This window comes from Dryobates pubescens, chromosome Z (assembly GCF_014839835.1).
Source record: "Dryobates pubescens isolate bDryPub1 chromosome Z, bDryPub1.pri, whole genome shotgun sequence".
NCBI classification, from domain to species: Eukaryota; Metazoa; Chordata; class Aves; order Piciformes; family Picidae; genus Dryobates; species Dryobates pubescens.
The window spans coordinates 15,925,894-15,938,024 of record NC_071657.1 but is presented as its reverse complement, the minus strand read 5'-3'; the positions used below and the strand labels follow the sequence as shown (position 1 = coordinate 15,938,024).

The window sequence follows — 12,131 nt, the reverse complement described above, 5'->3', positions numbered from 1 at the left end:
TGGGATTGTTTAGCCTGGATAAGAGGAAATTGATAGGAGATCTCATTGCTCCCTACAACTAACTGAAAGGATAGTGTGGTGTTGGTCTCTTCTCCCTAGATAATGATAGACCGAGATGAAATGGCCTCAAGCTGCATGAAAGAAGGTTTAGTTTGGATATTAAGAAAAATTTCTTTCCTGAAAGAGTGGTCAAGCATTGAACAGGTTGCCCAGCAAGGTAGTAGAGTCAACATTCCTGAAGGTGTAAAAAAATGTGTAGACATGGCACTTCAGGGTTGACAGTCAGACTTCTTGATTTTAAGGCTCTTTTCCAGCCAGAACAACTACATGATTTTATGATTATAGGATTACTTACAGATATAGAGACAGAATCACACATTCTCACAACACTAAATGTTCTCTTGATGGAGCTTTTTCCAAAACCAAAAAATATTGAAGTTTTCCTCAAAACTACAGATCAAAGATATTAATCGTAATAGACTCCACTACATTTTAATAGAAGTTGAAATTAGACATTCTTTATGTTGGATATTGCCTCTGAGTAAATGTGAGGCAAGGAATGCAAGGAAAGAAACTCAAAATTGACTTTGACATGCATGCCCATGGGAGACTGAGAATTTACATTTCATCTTTGAGCTTTCTGAGATGTCACTATAGGAAAAAGCAGTGCCAACATATCAATGTCTCTACAGTCACAAGTAACCAAGCTGCAGCAAGGGAACCTCAATTGCTCTGGAAACTTCTTTATTTCTTAACAATACTAAAATACAATTAGACACGAAGTGAGAAAAACAACTCACCAAAACAAATCCCTCAACCCATGTTCTTTTACAGCTGATTCAAAGTCAGAGTATAAGCCTCAATTTTTTCCTCAAAACTGGCTGAGAATATTGAAGAAGCTACAGTCATAGCTGCTGTGAACTATGACAGCACCTGCAGATGAGTAACAAATGAGGAGAATGCTTCAGATGAGGGGAGACAAATCTGAAACAATATAAGCATCCACCAAGGCCTAGCTGCTTACAAGATAAATACTCTGTGGTTGGTACCTCAGCTGATGATTAACAATCTTTTTGTGCTCTGCAGCCCTGTTATACAAAGCATACAAGCCACAATTGCTTGAATGTGCAAGCACAGGTATTGCATATGCTATACCGATGCACAAAGAATGAATGACCACTTTCTTATGCTTACCGTAATCCAATAATATATTGCAATGAATAATTATTACAATGTCAAAAAATAGTAAGCAGTACAGTAGCTATTCTAACATTATAAGTAACTTGCAAAATAAGATGTATAGAACTTAAGATTTTTGCAGCTTTCACTGCAGTAGTTGTAACACTGTCACCTTCTATCATTTTGGTGCTGGAAAAAATTGGCAGGGTAATGAATTAGTCAGAAGGATGAATGAATAATGGCCCATATGAGGAAAGAAGCCTTCCTTCCTCCAGATGATGTGAGTGGAGCATGCCCTTCTCTGGCAAAAGGCATCATCTCCCCTTCAGTCTCTATTCCCTTTTTCTACTACAGTTGTTCGTCACAGAAACTTCGTTTCTCCTGCACACTACAAACATCTCCAGCACTAAGGGCACCTTGAATATGCAGAAAGTCTAAAGATACCTTTCCAATTGCCATGTACTTACAGCAATTTAGAGGGAAACGAACATTCTCATTAAAAGGGAAGAAAGGAACAAAAAATAAACACCCTATTGGCATGCTGAAAGTAAACTAGTGTCTGGACTTGAGTATAAATAGAGTCATGGGATGTGAACAAATTGTTCACAAAAAACAACAGAGATACAAGCTCATAGTATTTTAATCCAGTAAAAACTGTTCAAGTACACACCTCACTTTTGTGAGTATTGAGATTTTCTGCTGTAACACGTAACAGAGAGGAAAGAGTGAAACCATGTACTGTAATAACAGAGAAAGCTTTCTCCAGGATTTCTATTACACTGAAATCACTAAGAATGGGTCAGAGCACAAGCTGTTCAACCATGTTTACTGGTATATTACTGCAACTTCAAAAAGAAAAGAGGTATACTGTTGCTAATAATATGCTGCGTGCTTTGCATCTGTACAGAGAACACATAAGGAAAAGTCACTGTCACCTTTGGAGAATAATATAAATGGAGAGCAAGCACATGAGGAATAAGATAAATCAAATTGAAGAGTGGTGCAAAATGTCTGGTTAGAATACCTGTTTTCATGTTTGTTTATATTGCTGCTGTTTCTGGAGAGAGAAAGGAACCATTCTTTCTGGTTCTCTGGGGTTGTAAGAAGAAACCTCTGCAAAGGGAATTATTGCAGAGGCAACAGTGTACAAGGAAACAAATCTGAGAGTGAGTCTGCAGGCATTCCATGTGAAGTAATCTTGCAGGCTGGGACGTTACAGAAAAATTAGACAACAACAAAGGGAAGAATGAACAGCTGAGGCATTCACTGTCTTCCCCCCCCCCCCCCAGTTTTAATAATACTGATAGACCCTGCACTGCCTGGTCATTTGAGTTGGGGGACCAAAAGTTTAATACCACTGACTTTCCAGTTGGTGACACTGAGATTGTTAAGGGACCATCTTTATTAGCTGAATGTTCACAAGTTCATGGAGCCTGATGGGATTCATTCCAGAGTAGTGAAGGGGCAGGTGGATGTTAGGATGTTACAGCAGGACCTCTCTTGATCTTCTTACCAAAAATCTTGGGAGTCTGGAGAGGTCACCTGTCTAGTGGATGAAGGGAAGGTGGTGGAGATAGTTCTTCTGGATTTAGTAAAGCTTTTGACACTGTCTCTCATAGCACCCTTCTGCACAAGCTGTCCAGCTGTGGGATAGGCAGGCTCATGGTGCACTCGGTGGAGAACAGGCTTAAGGGCAGAGCTGAAAGGGTCAATGGGGTTAAATCTGGCTGGAGACCCATCACCAGTGGTGTTACTCAAGGCTCAAGAGGAGGGCCAGTTCTCCTCAGTATATTTGTCAATAGTCTAGATGCGTAAGTTGAAAGTGTCATGGGCAAGTTTGCCTCTCAGCTTCACAACCATGTAGCAGCAGCCAGTTCAGCTGTGAGAGGAGAATTCATACTTAACAGCCATCAAAACCATTTAAAGAACAATTACTGGATAACTAATCTTCAGAGTACTAAGTTCCCTTCTATACATTAGCAAAGTGATTGAGCAGACAAGCTTAGCATGTATCTTCTATCGCATTCATTGTATGAAGAGCAGCAGAGTGAAGTGGTCTTCCCAGTCTTTTTTCACATGTAGTATCCTGGTGTATAAAAGCTGTTTCCTCAGCTTTACATACAGCAGGTTAACAACACATTTCTAGAGTTGACAAATTATTTGCCTAATTCAATAAAACCCACAACCATATTTGTTTGCTGTTGGAATTTGTCTTATTTTGCCATATTTCAAGAAGAAAAAAATACTACAGACAGCATTTTAGCAACACAGCATGTAAAAAATAACAAAAAAAGAAATGGGAGAGTTAGTAACATCAGAAAAAGTCGTCATCCTCCTTCCACAAAATAAAGAAGCTGAGTTGGTTAGGAACTCATTTCCAGAGACATCTATCACAAGATGTATTTAAGATAAACATTGTACAGCAACAGAGAGAAGAAAACACCAAAACTAAGGCAAAATGAGGTTACATATTACAAACACAGAGATCATTACCTTTTTATGAAGTGCATGGAATTCGCTATACCTCTTCTCCACAAAATGTTTCCTTCCACTCATAAGCACCTCTATTTTAAAGACCTGAAAATTACAAATAATAACAAGGAGTTTAATGTTACTTGCACAAACGGTTCTGTGTCATGGTTGCGCCTGCACATTTTACCAGTCATTGCAGTAGGTGGTCTCAAAAAACCCTTGATGACTCACAAGCTGCAGAAGTACAACAGTGATTAATGCAAGGTTTTGCTGAATCTTGGACTGTATACTATACATGAAAAACTAAGTATTAAAATCTTCCCTTTCAGAAAAAATTTCAAGGAGTTAAAAAATAATTTTAGAAAAGGATGGTAAGAAGTCCCCCCCCCCCCCCCATCATTATTTTCCCTTTTACAATACAGCATACTAACACATTCACACATGTTCAGTAAGAACTGGCTAACAGATGCAGTATGTTATGCATGGAAATGAAGAAATAAATGCAAACACTATATCATAGGTTAATATCCTCCTAACCCACAAATTCATCTGTAGTCTCAATTGAGCTTTTGCTACTATCTACACCCCAGGGAAAAAAAAACTCTACCAAAAAACAACCCACAACAAAAAACCCCCCACCAAACATGGCAAATGCTTGTTTTCTTTGTATGATACATGTGACAGCTTTTGTTGCTGCCTTTGGAAGGTTGAAAGGCCAGGATAAGAAGCTCCCTGGATCCACTAATTAGCAGTCACTAACAGGACATTTTCTTGATTCTCAGGTCACCAGGTCAGTTCCAAGGGAAAGTGATGAGAAATATTTTGAAGTACTCAAGAAAATACAGTCTATTAAATGGAGAAAAAAATCAGCAGAAAAGCAATACGGAAAATGTGCCTGATCTATCCAGCAGTTCTTCAGTTTCTGTTTTGCTCAGAAAATGCTGGAAATAATTATTTCCAGAACAATTAGAAATGATGTTCAGGGCAGATGATTACATTGAAACTCCAGATCTAGGCCAAACAAAAAGTTCTTTGAAAAAAATTTGCAAACAGGGTTTATGCCTGAATGCAGAAAAAAAGGAGGTTCTGTCACAACATAACCCAGCTAGCACTGATCAGAGCAAACATACAGAAACCACGCTGGATAAGCTTTCTGCTGTCCACTACAATCTGCCTTTCAAACAGGTCAAAATGCTATGGTTTTCACTAGCCAAACCACATTAGAAACAGAGAGTATTTTATTTAATCCAGGCTGAAAAGCACTTGCCTTTGTTCGAATGCCGGACAGATGGGACTGCAGTCATTTCACACCAATGTTTACATTTCCAGTATTAGTTCAGATTGTTGTAACAATTTGTGATATATTCCACCCCTTTGAAAAGGACTGTGTCCTAATCACTATGAGCAGGTGACCTTACTTGGGTGCATTAATCTCCTCCTCTCCCCACCATCTACTTAAACTGTTTTGGGAGAATAGATATTGGCTATGAAACAACTTACCTCTACACATAAAAAAACCTCCAAGGCACTGTTAGGACTATGTTTTAAGTTTGGAGTTGTAAAAAAGAATGACATGCAACAAAAGGTCAGTGTTGGCTTTGGTGTTTTTTTTTTAAGCTGAGACTTAACATCATAATTATATGAGAAGAAAGCTTTATTTACTTCTTATATTTTACACAGAAATAGTTATGCAAGGAACAAAATGCTTTGGATTGCACAGTAAAGCCACTGCAAGGAAAAAGTTTCAAAGATAACTTGGTGGGAAGATTGGATAATAGAATATGAAACTAGTTAAGTTAGAAGAGACTCTAAGTCACTAGTTAAGGTATTGCAACAGTTTTTAATTGGTATTAAAGCTCCACAGCTTATGCACAGCTCATAACATCTACTTTTTATCTCTGTCAGCTAAGAGACACCGCACCACAGTTAGTTTAGCACTTCTGCTGGGTACAGGGTTAGCCAGACAGCTTGGAGAAGTCTAAGGGGCTCCTGCCTCAGCTGCAAGCACTACTCTTGACAGGTATTTCTTGTTAATCATAGCTTGACTTGTGCAGTTCCATTCTGATTTCAGTCACACATGCACAACTTTGGAGAAACATCTTTCCCATTACAGTCTATAAATCTGTCTTTTCATAAAGTGAATAGCTGGAATAGTGGGGGAGAAAGGAAATATAACTCCCTCTGTGGACCTTTTTTTTTCAAAGTATATATCTATTTTATGTTCTATGTTTCATCACAGGTTAAGGAATTACAAAAATGGCTTCAGAGCATCAAAAATTATGCAGCATTTATTCACTTTCTTTTTTTAATCTCCGCAAACTTTTAATTACAGTTTCATAATTTCTGGTTACAACATGACACTAAAGAACGTATTTGCTAGTTACTTTGGCAGGAGTCCTATTGCTTTCTATGCATAGTGATGCCATTTTAAAAACCATAAATCTGCTGCCTCTACACCCTGAACTGCTTATAATATAGATGCTTTAATTTTGCCTCTGAATGGCAGCATCCAGACCCCTTGGATCTAGCTTTAGCAGCTATCTAAAATTTAGAAAACTGGACAACAGATCTGCTGCGCATGACATGGAAAATTACTGTTTGAAAACAGATCCCTGCCAGTAGTATTTCTAATCTACTCTATAGCATCTGTATCTGGAAGTGCTTTAATTTAAAGCAAACCTAAATAATAAATTGATTTACAAGGAAACTTACAAAGCACAAATGCAAGTAAGTGAAATAACACATATTGTGCTTATGAGCTTCATATTATGAAATGACCTCATTTAGATAAAACAAATTTAAGGTTTGCCTCCTCACTGTTTACCATCACAATTCACAAGAGCAAAATAAAAGCACAGAAGTGAGTTTCTGTGCTACTATTTCATATAATTACATGGCTTTGTGTGAAAGACAAGAAGATACATTAGCTTACGAGAGAGATAGGATCTCTTCATGGATTCAAAATAGCTATAGACAAATCTCACACAAATTTAACTGAGCAATTGCAGGCTGTGACAGAAAAACAATGTAAGGAAACTGGTGAACACAGATGAAAGTGCCAAAATAAAGACGGAAGAACTATGGGGGAAAAAATGCAACACTGCAAGGAAATTACTTTTCTTGTAAAAATGTTCATATTATATGAACAGATAACTCTGAAAAGACATATGACTTTTTATAAGTGACAGTTAGTTAAATGAAATATGCAACAATTAATCACTGAATAATACAAGTAAAATGCTTTTCCCATAGTCACTGAAATACCAGAAATTATACTGCAATGAAAGATTTGCAGTTCATCCTGCCTAGGACAGAAGGGACCATAGGTGTGAAAGCACCAATTAGAAAACTCTTTAGAAGTAGTCTGAAATTAGAAATGGTTCACTTTTCTAGGTTACTACCACAAAGGCTATCGAGGATGTTTGCACAAAGCCAGAAGATCACTATCCATTAAAAGCATTGTTCCAACGGAACTTAAGCCACATAAATGATATATGAGACAAACACATTTGGATTGGATATCAGTATGAATAATGTTGATCCTTTGCCTAGCAGAACTGCAGATCTGCCACTGCAATTAATAACCATCAAACCTGTGAATTCCTGGGTTTTTTATTACTAAGAGAGCAAAAACTTCCATGTCTGATTACAAAATAGATTTACAAATTATTTTTAAAGAACAGTCTTTTTGTCTCTCATCTTTGCTCCACTTTGTTCCAATGTTATGGATCATACTCAGATCTTGGAAAATGTTTTCTTAATTTGTTATCATTACCATGTATGCCTAATTTTGCTATGCTCTGTAATTTGTCCATTTCTGATTGTTAGCAAATGTCTAATATTTTTTTCTCTTTTCAAGAAGAACACTTAAATTTCTTTTCTGGGTGCAGGAACTGGACAATATTACACAGTAACTAAATTGTATTATATATCGGTAAAGAATTAGTACATTTCCAAGACAGAAAGCAGGAATGGAATAAAACAGGAACCAGTAAAACCTACAAGAAGCATGCATGCCTGGTGTTTTAAGTGCACATCACAAACTGCATTGTAAATAACACTGATGCTATTTTCCATCAGTTTCTTACCTATGTCAAATGCTTATGGTGGATACAAAAAGACATCTTTTATCAAATAATTAGATGTGAAAACATGTAGCTCTAGTAACTTTCTCTCAAAACCCCCTGAATTATCAGTATAACAAAAATCACAGACTAGTATCATAAGTGTTATGACAGAAGTTTCTCAGATTGCATTTTTTTACATGAGAAACACACAGATGGTACTTTTTTATTCACTTGTGAGAATAATGTTAACTCTCATAGTGTATATATTTATATATTAAAAATAATTTAAAAGTATATAAATGTATGAAAAATTATAGCTGAGAAAGAGATATACAGCCTTGTTCAGAATGAGGAAATAATAAATAAAACATAAGCAGAAAAAATTTACAAAGAACAGATACATCTGTCTAACACGCACCAGGAAAGAAACCCCATAAACAATTCTACCATTGTGCTTTTCTCACTCAAGACCAAGCTTAAGAAAACTATTTCTATTTAATCTATTACAGAAATAAATCCAACCCTTTTGTTGCTTCAGTATGCTTGACAGACTTTTGTCTGAGGAACAGCTAATGCGTTCAAAGCAACAAGAAACTCAACCTTAACCCACTGTCATGGCTGTATGAAAGGAATTCCAGAGCAAATGAAATGACAGCCATGGTCCATGAAACACTCATAGGATTTCCATGTATTTAGTATTTCATTATTGTTCAGGCAACAGCACATTTTCTGTTTCAGTTGTGCTATGACTAGAGCAAGACCACAGCATATAATAAGGATCAGGAGATGACTTCAGACCTATTCCCATACAAATGATCTGGGTGAAAACAGTATTGCACAAAGTCAGTAACGGCACCTGGGTGGTGAAAGTAACCAGAGCTGCATTTAGCTGCAGTGGCAATCTGGTATCTCAGGGTTGTAAGTACCTCATGGCAGTACTCCATACTTTTGAATGCCCTCCACAGCGGAAGTGGAGATGAAGACAATATTCAAAGCCAACTCAAACTTCAGAGCAGTCTTGATAAAACTGAATCTTGCTATCCCCAAAATGAAAACAAATTAACTTATTCTGACTTCATCCTTTGGAAGTAGGGGCTGCAAAATTCAGTTCTGCCATGGGTACAGGGAAGTCCAAGGGAACAGAGCCAGGCTGACATGAGTCTGGGTCACGAGGCATGAGAAGAGGGAAATCTCCCTTTTTCTCTCCTCTCCAACCACATTCATCTCAAGTCTAGTTCTCCCCTTGCTTGCATCCACTGTTCACTTTGGATTATCCCCATCACATCCCCTTGCTGAGATTTAAGACCTTCTCTGCCTTAGGTAGGTGGCTTATGGTCACATATTTGCCTCCCCTCTGTAATAATTACTTCCCCTGCTCTCCACAAGCAGCTCCTGCACAAGCTCCTGCATGGTCTTCCCATAAGGACATGGTTTCTTTCCTGATGCAGAATTGAGAAACAAGTTGAAGCACAAAAAAGAAAGAACAGCTCTCAAGGGCTCAGTTTGCTCCATTTGATTTTAGAGGGGTCCTAAGAAAGAATGTCTGCGGCAGTAAGATGTAGTAACAGAAGTAACAGAAAAGTAGCAGCAAAAACAGGCAGTAACAGAAAAGAAGCAGAAGATTAGCCATCAGAAAATGAGAATACTCAGCACTGGGGGCAGGGCAAGGTGGTGTGTGAAATTAACAGGGACAGAGCTGAGAGTCTTACCTCCTTCCTAACAGCAGTTCTCACACTTGCAGAACCATTTTTCCTGACTGTCATGAAAACAGACAGAAAGTAGGAGCTGCAGCGGTGATGTTTGGAGCACTGGTCCTCACAGGCAGACAATGGGCCCACAGCTATCTCCACCTCTGGGCTTACCAGAGCAACTGCTTGTTGTGCCATCATTGTATAGCTTTAGTCAACACAATTGTTTCACTTGTGCTGAAGGGCCCCAAAGGGATTCAGATCCACTGTACTATCCATTATGAGATGTGCTTATCCAAAGTTAGGTCAGAAGTTGGGCTGCAACCACAAAGAGCCCCTTTCCTTCACCCCAAGCACTGTCATGTGTATTATATGGAATCAGACTGTTTCACTTAGTCCCTATTATAATGTATAATATTAAGTTACAGCCTAACAAAAAAAACACATAGTTTAACTAATGAAGGAAATCAAGGCTTGACTTTATGAAATTATGACATTGCTTTGTCCAGAGTCTGTGAAGGAGAAAGGCCATGTCAGTGAAGTGAAACATTCACTGCAGGATTTCCAGAGAGCATTCCCAACAGCTCCAGCCTTTGTGAAGCAGTTACCTGACCCCTCTCGGCCTGGAGAAGCAGCCTTACTGTTTTGGTTACATAAATAGATTTTCTACTTTGACATAAACCCACTAAGGGGTAAGTATGTTGTTTCACTGACTCCTTCAGTTAAATCTCATGTTACTGCAATATAGACTTTCATTACTAAAAAAAAAGAGAGATGTCTACCTAGGAACAATCAGAAGCACGTGCTCTTATTAATTTGTCTTCTAATTTATTATTATTTTGTTTGCTGAAAAAGCTGTCTCTAAACGTGTTACTGGTACCAGTATCTGCCTAAACCAGACCAACATCTCTTTGAGAACCTTTCAGTAAGCAGATTGTCTTAAAGCTACATAATAATTAAGGATACGCCTTCTCCTATGCTGTTTTGGTTTTGTTTTTTGTTTTGTTTGTTTGGTTGTTTTTTCTTTCTCCCCAGAATGGGCCTCCTCCACTTATAAAATGGCACAGTTTGGGGAGGAATTACACACAAAAGGCATGCACAGGACTTGGGGATATTCTCTGGAAATTGCCTTTGAGCAGTATATGTCATATTTATTTGATTTTAGATGAAAAGCTAGTAAAACCATTTATACTGAAACTAAGTCAGAGAGTTTTGTAATTCCTACAACATGGGAAGCTCAAGGGAGGCTTCCACAGAGCTGTCACTGTTGAATGAAAGAGTAGCTGATATATCAGAGTAAGTAGTTTTCTGATTTTTTCAACTCTTTCTAAACCAATCTTTTCCAAACACATGGTTCATAAAATCCCATAGGAACTACTCTGTCATTTCCTGAAAAATAACTTACTTGGCTTTTCAAGCTAAAAACCTCTCCTTTGCCAGCAAAACACTGACTATGGAAATCTAATTTGTAACCAAACCAAGAAGCTACAAGATCTGACTAGCTTTTGGTTACACAGATGATACCCTTTTTAAATCTCTTTGTCACTGTAGTCAAGTATTTGGCTAACTTTCTTAGAAATAAAATTAAAGAAAAATGAGTTATTTTTTTACTGAAAAAGGAAAGAGTTCCTAACACACGCTAATGCCAACAATTACACAGACAAAACATTAGCTTGCTCTACTCTACTTGTCCATCTGGATCATCTCAATGTCTCATATGGGAAGTTTTCTACTACCAGAACAGCTATGAGCCTTTTCAAAGATAAACTTTCCAGTAGAAATAGTACTTTGGGATGAAAATTTTGAATATTGAAAAAAACCACCCCAAAACCAAACAACTGATGGAAAAAGTACATTTACGTGACACAAAGGAATTCCAAGTTTGATGAAATCTAAATCTCTCTCTATAAAAAGATATATACACACTCTTGTATTTTGTCACAAAATCCTTGGGAAAGTCTATAGAGAGTCGTCTCACTTCCCAAGGCAGGATGCAAGTCATAACCACAATTAAAGTGGCTCCATACTGCATACTGCAGACACCTAGCTGCAACAAGTAATTTTTTTGCAAAAAGCTAGACATAGGACAAAGGTTTTCCCAGAGATTTTGTTTGCTCTTATATTTGCTGTCTGGAGAACACTTGGACCAACTGAGAACTCCAAAGCACAGATGTTTTGTTACAAACAAAAATGCCAAACAGTGTCAAAGAACACACTTATAAAATATATACAGCAGGGTGATAAGCATTACACTTGAAAGGAGCTGGCTTTGTACTGTCTCATATTCCATGATATGTCTACCATGTTATGTGAATTTAGCCTTTTCCTATGCTAGTGACTAACTAAACTTACACGAGCATGAAACACAATAGTATTTAGTCAAGTTATAAAATACACAAGCTGGTAAAAATCAGGCCCACATTCCTCAGGGTGAGTAAATACCAGGGGAAAGAAATATTGTATATCCACCTTGCATTTTTTCTTACTAGGGTCTCTACAGTAACACATCTGAGAAGGTTCTGCTCCTCTTTAGCTGTCAACCCAAGTAGTTTGTCCACATAATTTTTTTGAAGAGCAGCAAAGTAGTCAAAGCAGTCCAACAAGGTTACTTTTCTAAATGTCTGTGCATCTTAGCAAACATTCTTCACACGTGACATTTAGATACTGGGATTAGCCTGTCATCAGCCACGAAACAGAGGATCCAGATGCTGCGCTAATAGTAACA

General features: G+C 37.7%; 1 protein-coding gene across 1 annotated transcript in view; it reads right to left on the bottom strand.

Moving 5' to 3' along the window:
- The window catches only part of SNX24 (sorting nexin 24), a 105,333-nt gene that overhangs the window by 49,311 nt on the left and 43,891 nt on the right, over positions 1-12,131 (bottom strand). The window contains exon 2 of the mRNA XM_054178566.1: positions 3,673-3,756. Within this exon, the coding sequence (XP_054034541.1) occupies positions 3,673-3,756 (84 nt within the window). The remainder of the gene's footprint in view (positions 1-3,672; positions 3,757-12,131) is intronic.